The following is a 25,224-nucleotide window of genomic DNA, read 5'->3' as shown; positions in this document are numbered from 1 at the left end:
GAACAAGTTTGTCCTATTTTCGAGAAAGGCAGAAGAGAGAGGAATGTTGGGTCTTGTTTGCTTTATCCCCCCACTCTCCATAGGTTATTTAGGGGCATCTTCAACTTGTCAGTTACTGACAGCAGGAGCAGTCTATTCTGTATGATGAGAGGCCAGAAAAAGTAGTGGAATTTTCTCATCGGCCATTGGTTTCAATCCTCTTCCATTTTCCAGTTCCTTTTTTGGTTTTTCTTAGGTCATTTCACCTTCATACCACTCCCTTCGGGATCCTTTTTTTACCATATCCCTTTTTTACCATAGCTCCATTTGCATTCAAGATATTTGATGCTGCTAACACTAGATTAGTCATCTGATTTGTCGATATAGGCATTGTAGATCCCAAAGGGAAGAGGTGTAAAGCCATACCTGGTAAGGCCAAGGGTACCTAATTAGGAGGAAACATTGCTATAGCCTAGGGAACCATGAAGATAGAAGGGTCCCTAGCACAACTGGTAGATATTTATGAGAACATTCTTTTCCATGAAGATAACAGTATCTTCAAACCTCCAGAGATCCCTTAGTCAGTAAAGAAAAGATTAGGGTCAGGCTAAGGGAGGCAGTGTCTAAAGTAGAAAATTAGAATCCAGTTTAGAGCATGTAATAAAACTAGATGCTATAGTTGCCTCTTAGATATTGGAAATATGAACCAAGGAGAAGAAAAAACAAAAACAAAACTCATAGCTCTCAGAACATGCAATCTGACTCTAGAACCCCAGTATTTGACCCCTTTTTTCTACTACCTATGCCGGAGTGGGTGGTTTAAACTACACCTAATGTGTTCCTTTGGATATCCAGAGGCTTCCCTGAAACTGCTTTCTTCATTGATAACATCTGTTAGAAAATGCTAAATTTGGGGGAAACACAGAGTCCTGCAATAGGCTCATAATCTTCATAGAGCTACATCTCAATTTATGCCGGACTATGCTCCCAGCTGTGGAAATCTTAGCTATGGTTTATTTTTCAGAGCTTGTGATAGAATCCAAGGCCTCCTATATATCAAGCAAGCGCTTTCCCTCTGAATCCCAACCCTGCCATACAGGTAGTGTTTATGGTACATTATTCTGGACTCATTATTCTCAGAACTCAGGGACTTTTAAGTTCAGCAGAGAACATTCCAGACACTACAGGGACATGAGAAAGCCTAAAGTAAAGAATTAGAATGGTAGAAAAATGTCCATTGTTAAGGTGAGAGTCTGTTATTAGAGAGTCAGCACAGAAGATGCTGCTCCTCTCCCAGCTCAAATACCACATACCTCAAGCAGTACATAGCAAGTAGAGGTACAGGGCAAGTGAGGACTTTGTTGGTAGAGATTTAAGGCAGGACACATACATCTCTTAATAAGACCTCTTAGGGAGAATGATGGCAGGCTTGTGGTGGTCATGTAAGTTCCACCTAAACAATTAAAGCCATCCCTGCCCCAAGCTATCAGGACCCAGTGAACTTTTCTGCATACAGAACTTATGCTCTGTCTCACTCAAAGCCCTTTGCCTTTGAAATTCAGGCCCTCCTCACATTAAACTCAAGCAAGTTTGGAGTGACTTTCATGTCTTCCAGAAACTTCAGCTTCGTTTCAATGGAATGGCTCAAGACAGAGAGAGGAAGTCTAGAAACTCTTCATTTATACACCAGGCCTACCATGGGATACCTATGCTTAGCTAAACACACTGCAAAGGTTGAAGAGCTAAGCACAAGATTAGTGATCAAACACAGAGAGGACCTTCCCCACGGGCCTTTCCCATGCGTACTGAACAAGGAATCTACCCTCTCCTATCTTTTCTTCCTGGATAATAATTGGTTCTTTGGGGTCCAGTTTGCAGGGCTGCTTGACTGAAAGTGACTGTAAAACCCCATTCTTGTTCTTTAAGAGAGATCTTAACTTTTGGATCAAAGTCCATCATGCCATCAGCTCCGTTCTTCGATTCTCTTTACTCCTACTATAAAGTATATGACTATGGTACTAATGCTTGTGTGAGTGAGGTCCTTTGGGAGTACCAGACTACTCTAGCCACTTCTGATTCCTTCTTAGCAATTTTCAGTTTGTTATACCAATCCAGAGTAAAATTACTCTCGAATGCTGACTAAAATTCTAATATTGTAACAAGTATGCATATGGCTTCTATGGAATTGCCAAAACCTATTTCATGGAGAGAACAAAGAATTGAACATCCAGCAATGACATAACACCAAGCCATGGAGAAAGAGAAGTAAAAGGTTTACTTCAAATTTTCTTCTTATTTTGTTTCTAAGTGGAGAGTCTACCAATGAGGGTCTGTGTTGGTGGTTATGGGACTCTAGGTCCTCACTTTCCTCTATTGGTTATGTTTAAATACCTTCTTCTGGCCCAAGTATCTTCCTCAAATATCTTCTGGAACAAAAAACTGTCAAATGAGGGAACCTGCATTCACCTTCCATGTCTTCCTTCTAGCCCTCCCCCCAACTTGTGATTAATGCTTAATGAGAACAATCAATTTTCATCAAGTCTGATTTCATATCTTGAACAATATTGTTTCTCTCCCACAAATAAATCAATCAAAGTGATTTTACTTACAATGTTACAAATTCACAGAGAACAGCAAAGAAAACTCCTAGTCAACCTCTCCTAATGTTCTTGCCAAAGTTTAGTCTGAACGCCAAGATGAAGGATCCTATGGTGAACACTAAGACATTAATGAAGTAATCATACTCAAAATGAAAAAAGGTTCTCGGCTGCAGAAAAATATTAATGAAAATATGTTAAGAGATGAGGATTAGATTACCAACTAAATTCACAAGACACAATTTCCCTTTCAATAGTTTATTCAGCATTAAGAAAAAACACGGAACATGTCAAACAACCAGACAGAAGCAGCATAATCCCCAGGACATCAGGAAACTAATTATTACTTTTAATGCTTCTGAGTGAAAATTACAGCTATTTATGAGTCGATTTGTGCTTACAGGAGTATGTGTTCTATCATCACAGGGAAACATGTCTGGAAATAACCAACTCTCATAAACTCTGAATATACAGTCTCTGTGTGCACAATGCTTCTTTACAAAAATTCAAAAGGATACTATAAAGAATTCTGCCTATACTTTATAGTTGGATGGGTACCATCATGCATTAAGAGATGTTGTCCCACAATAAATACAATCCAAAAACGTTTCCATCAAGTCTGATCTTACAAAAGTGTAAATAAGGCACAAATGTTCAAACTTTAGGAAAAGTACATGATCAAGAAAACTCCCTCAAATATGCAAACTGTTATTATGAAAAGCAGAATATAAATTTTATTGGGAATGAGTAAAAAGAAGAACTAATTAATTCACCTTGAACAGATTATAGTAATGTAGAGCGAGCACATGATTGGAAAAACTATAGCAGAAGTGCAGTCCAATGCTTAGTCCATAGAAACGTCATTAAACTTCTAGCTATCACACTTTCTCCTCATTCATGGTTTCTGTTCTTTACTCTTCTTTTTTATTCTTCTTTTTAAAATAATGTGCCATTCAACAGCAGTAGCTGTCCTAGAACTAGATACATACATCAACCTGGTCTTGAACTCACAGAGATCTGTCTTCCTGACTGACTCTCTGCCACTGGTCCCCTGCACAGTAATGTGACAACCCATTCACTCCTCATGACTCCATTCCATTTTTATTGGAAATTATTTTTCATGAAATATATCCCAAATTTGGTTTATCACTGCCATGAATCTCAAAACTGTTGGCATCCGAACACACATTCTCCTGCCATTCTGCCATTTTTGAATACTCAAAGTACATTCTTTACAACAAATTGTAATTAAAGCAGATAATGAAATGTTGCCTCATTTTAGCAATATTTCTAAGATGGAATAATGAAGTAACTTTCACAAACATATACAGTAACTTTTACTCAAATTGAAATGTAGCTTTATCCACTAGCCAATTAATATTGTGCCCATTCATCATACAACAGTTCAAAGTTTATCAGTCAGATTTCTTTATTGATTACCCAGCTACATGCTTCACTTATAGATTTTCTTCTAACCAATTAATATACTTATCTCTTAATTTTAATCCTAAATTTAAAAACACTGGAGCGCTGGTGAATGATAGGGCTCCATGTACTCCTTTCTCTACATGCTCATGAGTAACTTGAACCCCAACATTTCTAAGCCGTGAGATGTAAATGAGACCGTCATCTCTAAAGATATCATGTTCACAGGTGACAATGTATGTCAATGGCAAACTCTGTAACTGTGAGTCATTGACTAGCAAAGGCGACAACCTGCTGTCCACAAGTACTGGATAGGAAGCATTCAATTTTCCAAGAACTGGTTCAGTGTAAACATGGTTCTTTTTATACTTCTCAGGAAGGAATTCACTCCAGTTAACAAACTTGAATAGGTGTCTCGATTCTTCAGGCATGTGCTCGTTCCTCAGTGCAGCCTGAGGTAGAACTTGGTCTTCAGTCACATATAGGCAAAGCAACTTAATTATCATCTCCCTGGTCAGAACTGGACCATGTTGATACTCTTGATGGGATGGTAGAAAAGTATCAAGTGACTGTAGGCCTGGATACATCAAGGCTTGTGCTTTAATTCTACCTTTGAAATTTGGATCATTCTGTAGCTAGAAAGATAATGAAGTCTAATGAATTAATAGGTTTACAACAGAAGGACCAACAATTTCATTTTAGTAGCTAGAAGTAAGTAAAATCATCTGAATATCTAGTGAATTTTCCTATGCAATTAGTCACTACTTTAGAGACAAGAGAGTGCCATTGCACTCCCATCCATACAGAAACAAAAACACAGTCTGTTGCACACACATTTATTCATACATGGAAATCAAACAGGAAGATGATCGGTAGCATCTTAATGAGGATGACAAGATTTTTACTTATGATGTTGGAATTTTTCACGTTTGTTTTTTAGAAATTCAGCTATTGTGGCTTTCTTTAATAAAGTCATGTTGAACATCTCAGGATTGTTCTGGAACACATGTCCACTTGTTTTTGTCTCCCAATTACTAATAACAACCATGTATTAGATATGGTGCCTCTGTTTCTTATCAGATACAAGAGGTATCATGATTATGCAGCTATGTTCTTCTCTTCTTGTATACTCTACAACAGTGAAGCTAAAATTTACCTGTAAGCATGAGTACTTAAATAGTACCCACTTCTATAGCATTTATGCAACAGTGACAGCATCTGTTGCCAATCTTTGGGAAATTTCAAGCTATGAACAGCGCTCACATGGCCATGATCTCACAAAACACTTACAAAATATAACAGAATTCCAGGAATTCTAATTAGCTCATTACAAGGCTAACTATCTGACCAAATCCATTTTGGAGCTCAATAGAAGGGAGATATTACAAGTTCAGGATGGAAAAAATCCCTAAGAGTTTTTTAGGCAAAAACATATTATAGCTCCTTCATATGTAGTAGAAGTGCTGTCCCCAATTGTTCGCACACAATTGTATTGGGAAACAAGAAGGTTAAACCTTAATTTAACCTTTTAATTTTATATTGAAAATTATATTTTATATTTATATTTATATATTGAAATTTATATTTTATACAGAAGAAAAATGAGAAACTAATAAGAGCAAGGATTGAAATGATAGCTTAGTCAGTAAAGGATTTGTTGACTTGAGTACAGAGGGCCAGACCAAAAAAAAAAAAAAAACTTGGACATGTAGCATATACCTGTTACCTCATCACTGGGTGGGTAAGGTTGACACCAGGGGATCCTTGAAATTAACTAGGCAGTCAATCTAGATTACTCAGTGTTCTCCAGGCTCTATGAGAGACCCCAATTTCAAAACTGAGGTAGAGAAAGATGTTGACACCCAGTGTTACCTTCTGGCTTCTACATTCATGAGCACATACTTGAAAATGCACATTCTTGTACAAGCACTCATGGAAACATGTGAACCCCAAAATGCAAACATTAAATGAAGATTGTGACAATCAAAGTAGTAAGAACAATAATTCTCAGTAGTAGTTAAAAACTTTGTTAACTTTATGCTTTTAGCACTAAGTAATCATTCTTAAACTTTATTATTAAAGCTTTTCGAATAAAGACAGCACAAATATCATTAATATCTATATGTTTATTATAAACTCCAAAATAGTAGCTCTCGGTGCACTAACGAAATTAGACTATGACTGTTTTTAAGGGATGGGTGTGTACAGGATTTTGTGCTGTCTAGATGGGCAAAATATATTTTATCAGTTGGACCAGCAAAAAAAAAATCGTATGCCAAATCACCTATAGAGATAATGGTGACAATTAAAGGTCCATTTTCACTGAAGAAGACAATTGCTGATGAATTGTCAGTGTCCACATTTATCCAGGACACTGAACTCCTGATGAAAGACAGCAATACATGTTTTAACCATGGCAAGTCAGATGGGTCACAGGGTCTAACCTGACCCAAAACATCTCATCCTTGAAGCACAGAAAGGATACTTGGTGGCCTCATTTCAATTCTTATAATCTTTACAAGTGACAGCTTCCAGTGACACCACCCTGGACTTTGTGGGAATTGTGTCACCCTTCCTACAGAAAAGAATATGGTTTTACACTTTGTGCATATGTCAGAGCTTATGTCCTGATACCACAACAGTGAATGGAAAAACAGTATACATGTAAAGCTGACTCCTGTCTACTCAACTAGAAAAATTATGACCTTATAAAGAGATTGACAAAAATAAAATGAGTTAAATTTCTTGGCTTAGTTCTAGACTTTTGGATATAACACTTCTTAGACAAAGAGGAGAAGCAAGAAGAATTTTATCTCTTATCCTCTTTTTTCCATTCACAATCACTATTCCTTAATGTCTCTGAACATCAATGGACTCACTTCCCCAACAAAAAGACATAGAATAACAGACTGGATACATAAAGAGGACCCAGCATTTTGCTGCATACAGGAAATACACCTCAGTGACAAAGACAGATGCTACCTCAGAGTAAAAGGTTGGAAAACAATTTTCCAAGCAAATGGTCCCAAGAAATAAGCTGGAGTAGACATTCTAATACCCAATAAAGTTGGCTTTCAACCAAAAGTTATCAAAAAAGATAAGGAAAGACACTTCATATTCATCAAAGAAGAATCTACCAAAATTAGCTCTCAATCCTGAATATCTGTGCTCCAAATGCAAGGGCACCAACATTCATAAAAGAAACCACACTAAAGGTCAAGGCACACATTGCACCTCACAAAATAATAGTAGGAGATTTCAACACCCCACTCTCATCAATGGACAGATCATGAAAACAAAAACTAAACGTAGACATAGAGAAACTACCAGAAGTTTCTTTTAGTAACTGCTTCTATTTAACAGATTTTTATAGATCATTTCATCCTAAAACAAAAGAATATACCTTCTTCTCAGCACCAAATGGTACCTTTTCCAAAATTGACCATATAATTAGTCACAGAACGCCACTCAACAGATACAAGAAGCTAAAAAAAAATCATATGAATCTTATCAGATCACCACAGACTAAAGCTGGTTTTCAATAACAACAAAAACAACAGAATGCCCATATAAACATGGAAATTGCACAATGCTCAACTCAATGATAACTTGATAAAGGAAGAAATAAAGAATGACATTAAAGACTTTTTAGAATTTAATGAAAATGAAGACACAACATACTCAAACTTATGAAACACAAGGAAAGCAGTGCTAAAAGGAAAACACAGCTCCGAGTGCCTCCAAAAAGAAACTGGAGAGAGCATACATTAGCATCTTGACAGCACACCTAAAAAATCTAGAAGAAAAATAAGCAAATGCACCCAAGAGGAGTAGAATACAGGAAATAATCAAATTCAGGACTGAAATCAACCAAGTAGAAACAAAAAGAACTATACAAAGAAACAACAAAATCCGGAGCTGGTTCTTTGAGAAAATCAACAAGATAGATAAAGCCTTAGCCAGTCTAACCAGAGGCACAGTATATCCAAATAAATGAAATAAGAAATGAAAAGTGAAACATAACAAAAGAATCTGAGGAAATTAAAAAAAATCAGATCCTACTACAAAGACTATATTCAACAAAACTGAAAAATCTGGATGAAATGGACAATTTCTGAGACAGATACTACATACCAAAATTAAATCAGAATCAGATAAACCTCTAGCCAGTCCCATAACTCCTAAAGAAATAGAAGCAGTTACTAAAAGTTTCCCAAACAAAAACATCCCAAGACCAGATGGGTTTAGTGCAGAATTCTATCAGACCTTCACAGAAGACCTTATATTAATGTTGTCCAAATTATTCTACAAAATAGAAATAGAAGGAACACTACCCAATTCCTTTTATGATCCACAATTAGACTTATACCTAACCATACAAAGACCCAACAAAGAAAAAGAACTTCAGATCAATTTTCCTTATGCATATCAATGCAAAAATACTCAACAAAATTCTTGCAAACCTAATACAAGAACACATCAAAATGATCATCCATCAGGATCAAGTAGGCTTCATCCCAGGCATACAGGGTTGGTTTAATACACAGAAATCCATTAATGCAATCTACTATGTAAACAAACTCAAAGAAAAAAAGACACATGATCATCTCATTAGATGTTGAGAAAGCATTTGACAAAATTCAATACCCCTTCATGTTAAAAGTCCTGAAAGTATCAGGAATTCAAGGTTCATACCTAAACAGAGTAAAAGGAATATACAGCAAACCTAATAGCCAATATCAAACTAAATGGAGAGAAAATTGAAGCAATCCCACTAAAATCAGGGACTAGACAAAGCTGCCCACTCTCTCCCTACTTATTCAATATAGTACTCAAAGTCCTAGCCAGAGCAATAAGGCAACAAAAGGTAGTCAAAGGAGTACAAATTGGAAAGGAAGAAGTCAAAATATCACTATTTGCAGATGATATGATAGTATATTTAAGTGACTCCAAAAGTTCCACCAGAGAACTATTTAACCTGATAAACAACTTCAGCAAAGTGGCTGGGAATAAAACAAACTCAAAAAAATCAGTAGTCTTCCTCTATTCAAAGGATAAACAGGCTGAGAAAAAAATTAGGAAAATGATACCCTTAACAATAGTCACAAGCAAGTGAAAGTTCTGTATGACAAGAACTTCAAGTCTCTGAAGAAAAAATTTGCAAAGGATCTCAGAAGATTGAAGGACCTCCCATGCTCAGGAATTGGCAGGATTACCATAGTAAAAATGGCCATCCTTCCAAAATCAGACTACAGATGCAATACAATCCCCATCAAAATTCCAACTCATTCCTTTATAGATTTAGGAAAAGCAATTTGCAAATTCATTTGGAATAACAAAAAACCCAGGATAGCAAAAACTATCCTCAACAATAAAAGAACTTCTGGGGGAATCACTATCCTTGACCTCAAGCACTATTACAGAGCAATAGTGATTAAAAAAAACTGTACTGTATTTATACAGAGACAAACAGGCAGATCAATGGAATAGAATTTAAGACCCAGAATGAAACCACACACCTACAGTCACTTGATCTTGGACAAAAGAGCTAAAACCATCCAGTGCAGAAAAGAACATTTTCAACAAATGGTGCTAGTTCAACTGGAAGTCAGCATGTAGAGGAATGCAAACTTACCCATTCTTATTGACCTGTACAAAGCTTAAGTCCAAGTGGATCAAGGACCTCTTTATCAAACCAAATACACTCAAACTAATAGAAGAAAAAGTTGAGAAGAGCAGAGAAAGAGAGAGAAAGAGAGAGAAAGAGAGAGAGAGAGAGAGAGAGAGAGAGAGAGAGAGAGAGAGAGAGAATATATATATTTCTAGCTGTCTAGGATTTTGCTTTGTATTTCAAGATTATCTTGAACTCAAGGTTTTCCTGCCTCTGACTCCTGAGTGCTGAGATGTGAATCATCACCACCCAGCTAAATACTGTGTATATTATACCTAAAAGCTTATTCCATTAAGTACATGGTGGTCTCTTTTATTCAAAACTCTATTTTTTTCTTACTCTTTTTTATCTCTGACACTTTCAGATTCCTCAAAATATATAACTACCCTTCTGTCTAATTTAACTAACCCATTCAGCTTACTTTCATCTCTCTAAATGACTTATTGTACTTGCTGTAACCTTGCAAATTTAGGGGTACACAGTGATGCTCCCTATTAAAGTGTCCCATTTTTAATATATAACTCATTATATTAGTTTTCAATGACCCAGTTTAGAATATTGCCATTCAGTCTTTGTAGTACATTAGAGAATAATTTATAAGTAAAACAGTCAAGGTTTTGTTGCAAGCTTCCAGATGGACCTCAGACTTGGTTACAAGTGCAGCCACTGTAATCTTAGTAATTTCTATATAGTCTATGATGAATATTAAACAATGTTTCTCCATAATTTAACATCATTGTTTTCCACTGGTGAAAATTTTTCTTTACACAGTAAGACTAAATATGAAAGGAATTGGATTCCTAGCAAACTCTTTGCGCTTAATAAATAAAATAGTTTTGTTATGTTTATTTACACAAAACATATATCTTATGTATTCTAGTACATCAAATTTCTATTAGAGGGCCAAGACCTACTTCAGAGCCTTTTTGTACACAGATGATCAGAGCAATCAAAACATTAAAATTATTAAAGAACATTTTTGAGTATTTTTAGATTATACATGATGAGATTTCATGGGACTTTTATAATGGTTTGATAAAGAGATAGTTTTATTAAAATAAGTTAATTGGTCTTGAAGAAGGAAACGTATGACTGGTTGGATAGTAAGATTAAAGAAAAGTTAAAATATTCAATAAAATCAATTAACACAAACATTGAGACTACATCTACTTTATAAAAAGAAGTCAGTCTACATAATAAAAAGGGAACAGACTATTCATTTCATTCTACAAAAGTATTTGTGGGATTTTGAATCATCTATTGAATTGATATTGCCTTTCAAAATATCACCAATTGATAATGATTATTTAGCTATATTCAGCAAGAATCTATTATGTGGTGACTTAATTTTGTTACAGTAGGAATTCTTCTAAGCATGATATGTCATCTGATGTTATCTATAAAAATCTACATGTGTCAGTTTACACATTGTCATCGTTACTCATAAATATCCACTGGCCTAGATTTAGAATCATGTAGGAGATAGAGATTGAAGCCCATCTCTGGGAGTGTCTATGATGGTATTTCACAGGGAATTAAGGGATAAATTTCATCTTGAATTTGGAGGTGCCTCCATATTGGTTGAGGCTGAATACAAGAAATCATGTCACCAGACTTCTTGACTTGGGAGATAATGGCAAGCAGCCTCACACTCCCACTGCCACAGCTATAATCAACTACCACTGCCATGCCTTTGCTGCTATGATGCACTTAACGTTCCAGGAGCCAGTATAAGTTTGTCCCTGTATTTGCTTCTTGCTGAATGTTTAGTTTCAGAGGAGAAAAAGTACTAATATGCTCTTCAGCTATAGTTACAAAAAACATTGAGAAACTATAGTTTTTCTACTTAAATTCAGTAAGTATGAACAACCTCAACAACAACAACAAATTCTGCATTGAAATTGATAGAGCAATTCAAAGCAATTGGTGAACTTTTAACTAGCATTGTTAGCGTAAGCCTGAGTTATCATTACAGCTTTCTAATATTTGGTTCTTGAGTTCCTGGGGTGGGAAGCTCACAAGTTCAAGACTTGCACAAAATGCAGACCAGTTCATGGAATCTAATCAAAAGATTGTTTTGAAACAATAAGTTTAAAGAGAGATTGATAGTTCTTGGTAGAGTATTTGCCTGGCAAACACACAGCCCTGGCTTCAATGTCTTGAAACTTCCTTTAAACACCTAAAAACAGGATTTTAAAAGCTGTCCTTAGCATTAGGCATTAAAGCCAATTCTAAAGTAGTAATTTACAAAATGGATAATCACGCTGGTTTAATTTAAATTTCAAAGATAACGTTATAAAAATAATTCAAACACAGCTTCTTTTGCATTAAGATTAAAACATATATACACATACAACATACCAGTTGAGTCACTGTGGCTGCCAAGGTACCCCCAGAGCTGTCTCCCATAATGCAGATGCGTGAGGGATCCACTCTGTATTTTGCAAGAACTTTCTCCTGGAGAAAGAACTTGGTCACATAAACACAGTCTTCAAGGGCAGCTGGGAAAGGATACTTGGGAGCAAGTCTGTAGCTTTAAAGGTAAATCAAGCAAAACCACAACAAAACCCTTGTTAAAGTTATGCAAGGAAATATCTCACTCTTACCACCAGATACACTGATATGTTGACCCTACTTTGAAGCCTGTTTCACCAATTAACTAGAGCTGACTAGTAATGCCTGTCTTAGATTCTTGTTAAGGGTTTCAAGTAGTGGTTGTAAGTTTATTTCTGCACTAGGGAATAGTAATATACACAGCAATTTTTTTTCATTCCTATTAATGAGAATTTCAGTAGCAGAGTGGACAGAAATAAAGTTCTGAGGTAATAAGTATTTGCTCATAGTTTTTATATATTATTGTAAATGTTGGCAAAACTTTGTTGAGAATATTAAGAATTTTCATTTGAATAATGTCTTGAAATGTTCAAGTTATTGAAACATTTTTACCTACTAGAATTATAACCAAGAATAACTCCAACTCCAGTCTTTAGAAACAGGTCAAAGAAAATCTAGTTTTTCAAGAATATAATGAGTATATCTTTCTGTGTATACGTGAGAATTTTTAATTTTACTTGCAGATAAAATGAGATGCTTATGAATCCTGGAGTTCATATTCTAAGAGATGTTATAACTGTGATAATAAATGTGTTTATTCCTCTGGCTTCACTCTTGTATCTAAAATGGCAGAAATCAAAATAAATATGGATGCCTTTGAGGATGCCTTGACATTAAAATTATGGAAAAAACAATATAAACAAAAACCCATAGTATACGTGTATTTATTGATTGGGTCACAGCTCTGAATAGACCAAGTTATGTTGTGAGTGCACGGACTGTGGCTAGAAGAATCGGTTTTATCTTACTCTATTGCCACAACAACAGCTTCAAGCTTGTTTGCTGTCAGTCTGTTCAGATCATCATAGGCTGACATCTCTGAAATGAAAAAAATAAACACAAAATGGTTCACTGTAAGTAGCAAATAATGGAAACGCAGAAGCAGTCATGTATGTGCTTAAAATGTGAAATTTGATTGTTTGGTTGACTGATTGATTGATTGACAGTAAGTTATCCCTTTTATGGTCACAGGAAACATTCTTTCAGAGTTCATGAAGAAGATTGTCTGCAATTCATTACTGATATACTCCTTAAAAATCTTGGGAGAAGTATTAGAAAATATGAAATTGAGTTGAAGATAACACTGTAGGCAGCATTATAATTTGCATAAATTTAGAGATTCCCCACAGTTATTATTTACTGAAGGAAGTTTTCAATGATGGGACATCAACTGAAGTATAAGACCAGGTGTACTATTTGGTGCAATTAGAACTAATAAGTTTTTCTTTTGCTAGAGGCTTACATATTTATTTGTTCATGCAACTTAATAAATTTACAATTACACTTTAGGTTATCTCTCTATATGTAAGTTAGAATTTTAATTCTCACTAAAATGAAATAAGAATGTGTTCTTGTGATTGTTGGGGGGAGGGCAGTAATGGGGGGAGGATGGGGAGGGGAACACCCACAGAGAGGGGAGGGGGAGGAGTTAGGGAGATGTTGGCCCTGAAACTGGAAAAGGGAATGACAATCGAAATGTAAATAAGAAATACCCAAGTTAATAAAGATGAAAAAAAAAAAAGAATGTGTTCTTACATTTCTAATTCCTAACAAAACTTAACTGTACATAAATAGTTAATAAACTTAAAGGAGATAGAAAAAGAAAATACTTTTCTAAAAGTTTTAACAGAACTTAACGTCAATTATTATTTTAATTAGCAATTTATACTCATTCACCTACAAAGCATAAATTGTCATCCATCATGTTAAACATAAAAATAATAATAGGCAGAAAATGAACAAGAAAAAATGAAGTGTGATTTTATTAAAATTTACACCAATTTCCTGAGAATTCGCAGAGCTTGGGAAAACATATAGATAAATGTGATAAAGGGAGCAGAAAGCAGGGAGCAGATGAGGTAACCGGAAGAGAATACACCTGACTACACTCCAAAGTTTGTCAGAAGATTCATAAACAAATGGATGCTATTTCTGGGATGTTTATTGATGAGCAGTGTGACCATATTTTCACATCACAATAGGCTGAAATAGAAGGTCACAGAAATAACAAAATGGTGATGAGCCACCAGAGAGGTAAGAATTGGAATAAAACTAAATGATAATTTACACAGTGTGTGTAGAAACAAGAGGATGCTCAGAGTTTGTGCCCAGAGTATGTTATAAAGTATACGAGACTGAAAGACTGTAAAAAAAAGAGCATGATGGTCGCTATGCTTTTCTTGTGTTCTTGGGTGTTTTATTTATTTTTTCTGTTTACTCCTTGAGAAAGTAATATGGTGGTATCTGCTAAGGAATTCATATGATACACTAAGGATGAAGTAATGCAGACCAATCTGCAGCTGAGTTGACTGAACTTAAGTCCAGCAACAAAGTTAGAGATAGGAAAGAGCCGATATCAATAGGATGGGCATGGGGGCTAGAGTGGAAAGAAATAAGGAATAAAGTATAGAAAAAAGTGGAACCAACAACCAAAGAATAAAATACTGGAATGTGAGAAATATTAATATTGGTTAAGTACAATTAACTTATTTCAGCATGGTTTTAGCTTTTCTCTTGTTTTAATGTTGCAGTTGCAAATGAAAGATGAAATAAAGGAGGAAAAAGGAAGGATATAGAAATTCCTTTCATACAAGCTCACTGTGTAGCAAAGACCAGTGGTTTCTCTCAGATTACACTGTATTAAGGAAGAATCAAAAGGCAAGAAGGAGACAAACATGCAAACAAGTCTCAGAAAATGAAAAATGATAAGATAAGAATTAGAAGGAACAGCCAGGGACTGACAGAGATAGAGGCAGTAAAACAGTGCATACTTGAGAATCAACCAAGGGGGTACAATTGCAGGTAGAAGAAATATAAATCAGGTGATGATTTGGAAAAAATATAATTCCTAGGAAAGTAGAGACTCATCTTGAACAAAATAAAAACATGTCTTATCCCAGGATGTAAGTAGAGTAATGAAGACAGGATCAACAAGATGCCAGTAAGCTTCAGACATTGTAGACAGGTAAGGAGAGAGGTAGACTGGGAGAAACCAAACATACGCACTTATGACCCAGAAGGAGCAGATGAGGTTGGAAACAGGATGGCAAATTAGAAATGTCACTGAAGCAAAACTGAGGGCAGCAACACTGAGAACATGCATGGGCTGCTCGGTAGGAGCCTTAATCCTCTGGGTTCTGCTCCAAGGTCCTGTCCTTCCTCTCTTTTCTATACTGGACCTTAGCCAAAAGCCTGGGAAGTGATCTCCCTTTTCTAAATGTAGGTCTTTGAAAACATTTCTTATTCTATTTGCTTCCTCACCACTAAAACATGATGGTAATACCTACCTGAAACTTGCTCACTCAGTTGTGTGCCCAGCTTTCCACAGTAGCCTTTTTGCTTATCTTAAAATGTTCACAAATTATGTAGACAAAATACTGGATATGAGAATTAAGTACAGATTCATTGAGGACAGGAGTGCTACCACCTGTTTGTTACATCTGTGAAGTGCAATATCCCAAACTTTTCTGTGTAGTGACTCCATAAGTCATCAAACGTCTAAAATGGTATGTGTTTAAGATTCCATCAGTCTGTCTGTCTTAGCTACTCCACTCACTTTCAGGCAAGAACTGACCCCTCAGCTCCATATCACTTCTATAATTGTAGTACAAAGTTATGCTCTGTTTTCTAATCCTCGATATTGTTGTATCACACGGCACCCCTGGAACAAAGTTAAGCTATGGCATGGAAGCATGTATTATTTCATATCTAACAATCAAATACCTGGTTCATGTCATACTAAATATTTATTTAATTGATGCAACTGGGTGATTTGACTCTAAATTCCAAGTTTATTATATACTTTCAAGTTTAAGATATCATTATGTTAATTTAAGACTCTATTTCCCAACACAACCATCTTGTTTCTACTTGGTTGGTTTACTAACAAATTACATATAAAGGAGAATGTGAACTATGACCCCCATACCTTCCAGTATAACTCTGTTAAGATGCACACGTCAACATTGTATGAAGAAATGTCTGTCAACTCATTGGTAGCCAGCAATTATTTCAGTATGAATATATGAATAACACAAAATATACTTACTGTAACTTCCCAAGACAAAGGCACCACCATGAATGAAAATCACAGCTGGTCTCTGTCTTTCAGACTTCCTCTTTGGCAAGTAAAAACGAACAGGGATGTTACTGAAGTCTGTGTCAATCACTGTAACGTTTTCATCTGAAACTGGTTTTGTAAAGTGAACTAACGATAAAGTTGTTATTACATCTTCATGTTTCATAAGACCCATATTTTCACATAATGTGCCCTATAAATACAAAACAAACATTTAAACATTATACATTTTATTTTAATTACAACAATGTAAATGGTGGTGATGATAATAAAATAAACAATGTGATAAAACTCTAGATTTTTATATCCTAACTTCATTTTAGTACCATGAAAATCTCAATGTAGATGTTTGTATGAGGCCTTCATAAGGTTTAGTCTATCAACCGTTCATCATGGATAAGGAATGTGTCAATAAATCTTGCATCCCTTTCTGAGAAAATATTGATAGCCATTTGTTAATTAGGATGGAGTAGTCATTTTTCCCCATAGCTGTTAATGTGTTACCTTTGGTATAGTAAATAATCTCCTTCCAATGCTTAAGCAAGAAACTAATTAAAATCATTGGATTGCACAATAGAATGAAGGTGTGGAAATGTTGAGAATATGGATTGTAGAAGGCAGAGGAAGATGTGGGGAAAGTGTATTTATCAGGTAAATGCATAAAACTGTCAAACAAAAAATTACAAACTTTAAGTATTAATCTGTTACATACCTGGAAACTTCATCCCTTCTTGCTAACTTTCATAGAGCTAGAAGTAACTATGCTGTCTACCAGAGGAGGACAGTAATCACCAATTTTACCCGACATGAACCCTGAGAATGACAATAGTCACTGGACTGGCAAGGCTTACCCATTGTTACAACAGTGCTTTCAATAAATGAGCACATTCTTATTGGATTTAAGTCCAATTTCACAAGACAAAGTCATGCGTGGCACCTCTGTTAGTTCATGGATATTTGACTAGCGGGTCCTATGCCATAAAGGAAGAAGCTACTACTGCTACACTAGTATACACTATTCAATATGTTCTTATTGACTTATTATGATAGCCACAGATTAATGCATCTCTCAATCCTCCCTCACCAGAGATACTTCTGCTTGTAGTGGATTGTGGTTAACACAGAGATGCGAAATGGACCAACATGAGAATGAGAGAATACTGAATACTCAACTCTAAATGGAATATCTATACTGCCTTCTCTTCTGCTAAACCTCAGAGATCATTCCAGAAGAGATCAAAAGACTATATAAGCCAGAGATATTGAAGGAATACAAAGAAAGAGTGTCCTTCCGACATAGCATGACATATAAATCTCAGTGATTGTGACAGCATGCACAAGAACTGTACAAGGCCAAACCAAGTCAATGCTTCTCACAGAGAAGGAAGATGGTCCCAAAAATGCCACCCCTAACCAAGGATCTGCTGACAATCAATAGCCAGTGGGGGAGGAGGGTCAGTGTTCTTTAATGATGTATCCTCTGGTACATCCAGTGGATGGTCACAACCTGAAGAGTTGTGTGTATCTCATCCCCAGCTCTGCAAGAGAACATCTTCCCTTTTACTCCAATCATGAACACCTGCAAAATACACCTGGTGGAATAGAAGAACTGACCCTTATATAATATACTGAGACCTCTACATATGCCTTGGCCTGAACCTTCCCTCCAGCACACACATACACACACACATACACACACACACACACACACACACACACACACACAAACATACACACACAAACACAAACACATACACATAAACTAATTAATTGGTTAATTGATTAATTTTAAAATATAATAAGAGTTCTTGAGTATTTTTAATTTAAATATAAACAAATATATGACCTGTTAATAATAGTGCTTAAACTACCAATGTATTCAGATAATTTTTCATTCAATAAATTTGCTATTGAAAATAAGAAAGCTATTAGCTATTAGCAAATAGCTTTCTTTTATGACAATATTTTCTGGTTATAAATTGATACTCAAGCATTTTAACACTGTAACAAAAACTACCAATGTAAAGATTATCACATGTTCTTATAGTATACCTCATCTTTAATATATCAAACAATCCAGACATATATTTAAAATTAGTATCCTAACCTATAGGTTAATTGATACAATGCACAGTCAAGGAAGTTTCTCGAGATTATGTGTGGATATTTTATAAAGCTTTTTCTAAACAACATCTGTAATAACATAATATAGTAATAACATAGTAATGCACACACTTCTTTTAGGGCTATATAAAATAGAACATGAATATTCACTTTTATATGTGAAAAGTCAAAGTTTTATTTCTTTGCAATGTAAATTGTAGGTTTCAGTGCTAAAATTATCAAGGATTTCCAAATTTTCCAGGATAAACTTTAATTACAAATTTATTTTATCCATTACAATTTTAAAAGTACAAGATAATAACTCATAGTGCCAAATACATAAAATGTGTATTTTAATGATATATAGATGATGGTTGGGAACATGTGAAACTAAGAAAGTAAGAGTATCATGTTAGAATGGGATTTTTTTTGTTTTGTTTTTTTATTAACTTAAGTATTTCTTATTTACATTTCGAGTGTTATTCCCTTTCCCGGTTTCCGGGCCAACATCCCCCTAAACCCTCCCCCTCCCCTTCTTTATGGGTGTTTCCCTCCCCATCCTCCTCCCATTGCCTCCCTCCCCCCAACAATCACGTTCACTGGGGGTTCAGTCTTAGCAGGACCAAGGGCTTCCCCTTCCACTGGTGATCTTAGTAGGATATTCATTGCTACCTATGAGGTCAGAGTCCAGGGTCAGTCCATGTATAGTCTTTAGGTAGTGGCTTAGTCCCTGGATGCTCTGCTTGCTTGGCATTGTTGTACATATGGGGTCTCGAGCCCCTTCAAGCTCTTCCAGTTCTTTCTCTGATTCCTTCAACGGGGGTCCTATTCTCAGTTCAGTGGTTTGCTGCTGGCATTCGCCTCTGTATTTGCTGTATTCTGGCTGTGTCTCTCAGGAGAGATCTACATCTGGCTCATGTCAGCCTGCACTTCTTTGCTTCATCCATCTTGTCTAATTGGGTGGCTGTATATGTATGGGCCACATGTGGGGCAGGCTCTCAATGGGTGTTCCTTCTGTCTCTGTTTTAATCTTTGCCTCTCTATTCCCTGCCAAGGGTATTCTTGTTCCCCTTTTAAAGAAGGAGTGAAGCATTCACATTTTGATCATCCATCTTGAGTTTCATGTGTTCTATGCATCTAGGGTAATTCAAGCATTTGTGCTAATAGCCACTTATCAATGAGTGCATACCATGTGTGTTTTTCTGTGATTGAGTTACCTCACTCGGTATGATATTTTCTAGTTCCGACCATTTGCCTATGAATTTCATAAAGTCATTGTTTTTGATAGCTGAGTAATATTCCATTGTGTAGATGTACCACATTTTCCGTATCCATTCCTCTGTTGAAGGGCATCTGGGTTCTTTCCAGCTTCTGGCTATTATAAATAAGGATGCTGGATGTTTTAATAGATAGGGTTGTGATTTTGATGAAAGTATGGATATTTTTCATCCCGGGGTTTAAATACATGTGAAATAATCAAAAGACAACTGACATGGGCTGGCTCCTTCTTCAATCAAGGAATCAACATTTGACAAAGAGAACTGTGGGAGAAAGACAGAGAGACTCAGGGATCATCAGTTGGAGAATGCTGCATCACAGAACTGTGCCTTTCTGTTACACCTCGAACTGTTGTCAGTTCTGGTCAGCTACTGAGTCTGCTGCCTCAGATTTTGACCCTCCATCTGTTAGAGCGGCTGAAGGGCATTTCTGCAAGGTGCCCACTTGGCATATACAAGAGCAGAGTTGAATCATGCAGCTTGGGGCTCAAATTTCAGCTTTTAGTCTCTCTTTACACCCTCCTCAGATATTTTTCTCTCATATATATTATACAGTTAGAAGACAGTGGAGAAGGAAAGGAGACCTACATGCATGCAAAGAAACCATATATACTACAACATCAAAAGTGCCAGTTACAGACTATACAGGAACAACTATAGCAATTCTATCTATTCTGCATGTTCTAAATAACCCCAGAATTCCAGCAGTTTAGAATTGGAGGCCGACAACAGAAACTATGGAGATAATAAATAAAGTCCTGATTTAATATCAAACAAGTACTGTTAATAATAATTCATATCTCTATACTTAATTATGGAACCAGTTTTTTTTCCTTAGAACACAAGTGAAAATCAAGTTAACAATATTCTTTTTAAAGTAATGCTTCTTTCAGATATGTGATATCAATATTATTTTCAAAATGCTCAAAAGTATTCTCTTAATCATTGAAAAATTAAGTTATTCTTACCACAAGGTTACAAGTTTTAGCAACTGCATCCAGGGCCATTACTTTCCAGGTTTCTTCAATGTTGTCAGGCATGGGTGTATAAATATAAGATAAAAAGCTAACATGATGCAGCCCCACACAGAGAGCTTGGAATCCATGGTATCCTGGCCTCTTCCCAGTGCACATGTTAAAATATTTCCATGATACTGAATAGAAAGCCACAGAATGAGTACACACTGGGAACCCTCACAGATAAACACAACCATTCTCACGATGTGTAACTGATTCTTTTCTTTTTTTCTTTTTGTCACATGGAGAAGGTTTATTGGGATAGCAGAGACAAGGAGGTGTGGCAGGGGGAGGAGAGAGAGAGAGAGAGAAAAAAAAAGAGAAGAGTCGTGAAGCTGATTCTTAATTCAAACATTACTGTGCCAGTTCTAACTTGTTCAGTCACAGACTCTGAAGTAGATGTTGAAATTCATCAGGTCATGTAGTTATTATTAACATGTAATTAAATTTCCCTGCAGTTTCTTTACTCCATGGTATTAACATCATCATGAAAGTGTCTTGGGAAATCAGGGCCCAAAGGCAATCACTGGAGAATTCTTGAAGTTATCTTTAGTTGTTGCAATATTTTTTAAGATTTTTAGAGAGTCACTTGCTATCCAGTCAAAATATATGCCAATATCATCAATAAGTATTATGACCTATATTTTCAAACCCTGCTTGGTGAGGACCAAGTTTGAGAATGAATGAAAAGGTGTGCAGACTTGTTCAATTTCTATCATGCACCAAACTAAAACTTTAAACCTGGACCAGAATCACCAGAAAGTTCAGAATAAGTATTTTAGCAAACATTTTGGCTTTCAGAAGGTAACATAATATCATGAATCAAATTCATGAGTCAACATGGCTCAAATTAGCTGCTTGGTGTTAATAAAATGTTGTTCCTGGGTGTGCCTGTAAGTGTGCTTTCAGAAGAGAATGATGTTTGTGTTGGGACCAAGGCTCACAGATGAGATTGGATATCATCAGATGCACTGAAAGTATGAGTAGAAGCAAATGAAAGGAAAGCATCATTTCACACTTTTTCCTCTCTTCTTGAGAAAATCTTGTTAAAATTCTAATCCTATTAAGTTTAGTCTACTTTCACCTTCTGTCCTTGAACTGGGCTTGTCATCTTTAATCCATGTATTTGAAAATGTGTCCACTCTGTTCTTGTTTTTAAGTCCCCTCACTTTAAAGTCCTCAACCTCTTTATGCAGTTGATTTTAAGCCTGATGAACGTCCCTAAAATTCCTCAGACCCTATGATTAATCATTTATTCCCTTGGGATTAAGCAGTCTCACCCTATCTCTGGAAAGTGCACAGATATACCCCTAAACTTCAACAGTGGATTCTTTCTATGTGTCCCTCCTTCCCTTTTCTTTGCTACCCATTGGCTAAATGAGACTGTGTGCCTGATAAATACTGTTTCTATTACCCCTGTGAAATATATTCTTCCTCTTTTCCTAGGGACCAAGAGTAAATAACCTTGGTTTACTTTTCCTTCATTTAGCATATCACATAAGAACTCTATCTTCCCTGTCTTTGGATGTCAGAGCTTCTGGTTTTTGGTCTGTAAGAGTAACACCAGACATCCTATTCCTCAGGTTCTCAGGAGTTTAAACTTGTATTGAGTTATATCAGTGACATCTCTTGTTCTTTTTATAAATACAAGCCTATGGAACTATCTTGTACAATAGCATCAACTAGTTCAGATATTTTGAATAAATTTCACACGTATGGAAATGTTTATATTACTTTTTATATATCTAGATGGTCTTTCCCCATTCAAGTCAGATTGAACGTACTTCAGAGATGCAATAGACTGTGGTTTTTCCTTCTGATGTGTGAGAACTAACTGAATAATACATAATAAAACTAATTTTTAGTAATAGTATTCACTCCACTCAGAACATCCACTAGCTCTAATTGTGTGGTTCATTTATGAGAAGGTGACAGCTTCTCTTCTGTAGTATTTCTGCCCTCCACATCAGATAGCAATTTAAGCCTCCAAGAGAACTACTTTTTGATACACATGCATGTTTAAACCCTCTTCTCTAGCTGCAATGGTGGGCAGCCAAATTTTTCATTTAGTTGTTTATTTTTATTTATATATTCACTCACTTTACATCCTGATCACAGTCTGCCCCTTACTTCCAGTTGTCCCTCTCAGAGTCTTTATGAAAATGGAGGAGACACTACTGCCTCTGCAGGGTACAATCCACTCTAGCACAACAAGTCTTTGGCAAGGCTGTGAAACACATTCTAACAGTTCAGGACACAGAGTGTTTAGCTTTGTTTTCTCTTACGATTTATCAGTGTTGTGTTAGTTGGTTGACACCTTTGACATCTTGAAGGCCTCCCCTTCCATTTCATTTCTAACTAGAGGACTTTCAAACATATTCTGGTAAATAAAGCTTTCTCGGTTTTCTCTATGATAAAACCATGTTTCCCAGAAGAATAGTGTGTGCTTCCAACCATCTACAAAATGCACCTCCCCCTAACCTCCTTTTTTGTATAATTTAATTTAGCCTCAACTGCTAGAAGTGACCCAGCTGAAACAATACACATGCCTTCCGAGATTGCTAGGCTGTCCTTAGGATGAGTCCCTTCAAGTTTTCTCTAGTCACACATGTGTAATGTACAGCTCAGTCTCTCTGTTGTATATCCAGTGAGCCTTCCAATGATGTTTACTGGTTACCTCTTTACTCTGCTGAAGTGCTGATATATACCGCTGTCCCAATAACAAGAAGCTGAATTTGTACCTTGTTCTCTGAAAAGGTGAATACAGAAAGACAATCTTCTGTGGTTTGTGTCTTTGTTCCAAAGACTTCTTGTATTTGAGGCTTGGTCATTGAGTTGATGAGATATAGTGGATCTTCTTAAATTATTTTTAATTTTTTGATAGAATATGATCATACCATTTTCTCCTTCCCTTTCCTCCCTCAAATATTCATAGATTCCTTTATCATTAATTTTTCTTACATGCGTACATGTATATACACATATATTTTACATACGATCTGTTTAATCTGTAAAATGTTCCTTGTATATATATTTTCTAGGGTGATCATGCATATTTGATAACCAACTGCTGTGTTCTTCCCTGGGGAATACTTCTCCAACTCTCAGTATTCCTTAGTGCCTATTGTTCCAAGGCCTCATGGAAACACTGTAGCAAAGCAGAGAGAAAATATATTATGAGTCTAAGGTTCAGGTAGTATGGCGTAGAGGAGGTGAAACCTGGAATAAGGTATTGGTCCACTGGGAACATCACTATTGTAAGATTTATGCAGTTTTCATAGGACTCATGTTAAGACTTGCATAACAGTGAATCCTTATCCAAAAGTAGAAATGACCTCTTCCTGACCTCTCACTCTGTGTATTTTCATGAATTCTTGCCCTGGCACTCTCTAATCATGAAGGCATGTGTCATGATTTGACAAAGCCAATGTGATGATTAATAGTGTCTAAACCAATGGGGCAACCGTCTTTAAAATTTTCAACATTTGAAACTGTTTTCTCAGTAAACTATCCTTTCTTTATAAAGTACTCACCCTGAATCCTTAATTATATAGAGGAAGACATTTTATAGGCTCATGCATACAAATATTTCTACTAAACCTTCCTATATAGTGAATGTTTATATCCTCAAAAATTCACATGTTGAAATCCTGTGTGTGCTGTCTGCATGAGAGGTAGGGATTTTAAGAGATGATTAGGTCCTGGATATGGATTAGTTATTAGTTTATTTCCTTATAATGGAGACCCCAGGAGCTAATAAGGGAACTCAATAAAAATAAATGCTTGCTGTATGTGGTAGTTTGAATAGGTTTGCCCCTTATAGACTCATGTGTTTGAATGCTTGACCCATGGTGAGTGGCATTATTAGATGTGGCTTTGTGGAGTAGGTAGGGCCTTGTTGGAGGAAGTGAGTCACTGTGGGGGTGAGTTTTGAGTACTCTATGCTCAAGCCCTCCATCAAGAGTGGAATTTGGATCTCTTTATTGCTGCCTGTAGGTCAAGATGTGGAACTTTCGGGTCCTCCAGGACCATGTCTGCCTACATGATGCCATGCTTCCTACCATGATGATAATGGACAAAACTCTAAACCAGTCCCAACTGAATGTTTAATTTGTAAGAATTGATGTGTCTATGGTGTCTCTTCACAACACAAAGAGGAAGAAGACCTGAATTTGTCTTCTAGCACCAGTATAAAAAGCTGGGCAGGAGGGAAACAGCTGTAATCCTACACAGGAAGATTGGATCGGTAGGAGCTCACTGGCCAGCCAACCAGCAAATTGTAGGCTACTTTATTGATTGTGTCTCCAAAATAAGGTAGACAATGTTGACATTTTGTCTAGGTTGTGCCCCATAGTTACCTGGCAATAACCAGGTGTGCCTTACTCACTTTCTTGCTTTCTTGCTTTCTTGCTCTTGCTCTCTCCTCCTGCTCCTGTAATCTCTCTCAATTTCTCTCTCTCTCTCT

At 36.2% G+C, this 25,224-nt stretch overlaps 1 protein-coding gene across 1 annotated transcript in view; it reads right to left on the bottom strand.

Moving 5' to 3' along the window:
• Positions 1-2,821: 2,821 nt before the first annotated feature.
• Aadacl2fm3l1 (AADACL2 family member 3 like 1) overlaps positions 2,822-25,224 on the bottom strand; it is a 46,349-nt gene continuing 23,946 nt past the window's right edge. The window contains exons 2-5 of the mRNA XM_227185.7: positions 16,334-16,556; positions 13,035-13,104; positions 12,034-12,205; positions 2,822-4,636 (exon numbers count right to left, since the gene is read on the bottom strand). Coding sequence (XP_227185.3) covers positions 4,034-4,636; positions 12,034-12,205; positions 13,035-13,104; positions 16,334-16,556 — 1,068 coding nt within the window. The 3' untranslated portion in view covers positions 2,822-4,033. The remainder of the gene's footprint in view (positions 4,637-12,033; positions 12,206-13,034; positions 13,105-16,333; positions 16,557-25,224) is intronic.

Source organism: Rattus norvegicus, chromosome 2 (assembly GCF_036323735.1).
Source record: "Rattus norvegicus strain BN/NHsdMcwi chromosome 2, GRCr8, whole genome shotgun sequence".
Taxonomy (NCBI): Eukaryota; Metazoa; Chordata; class Mammalia; order Rodentia; family Muridae; genus Rattus; species Rattus norvegicus.
This window is presented reverse-complemented; position numbering and strand designations above follow the sequence as displayed.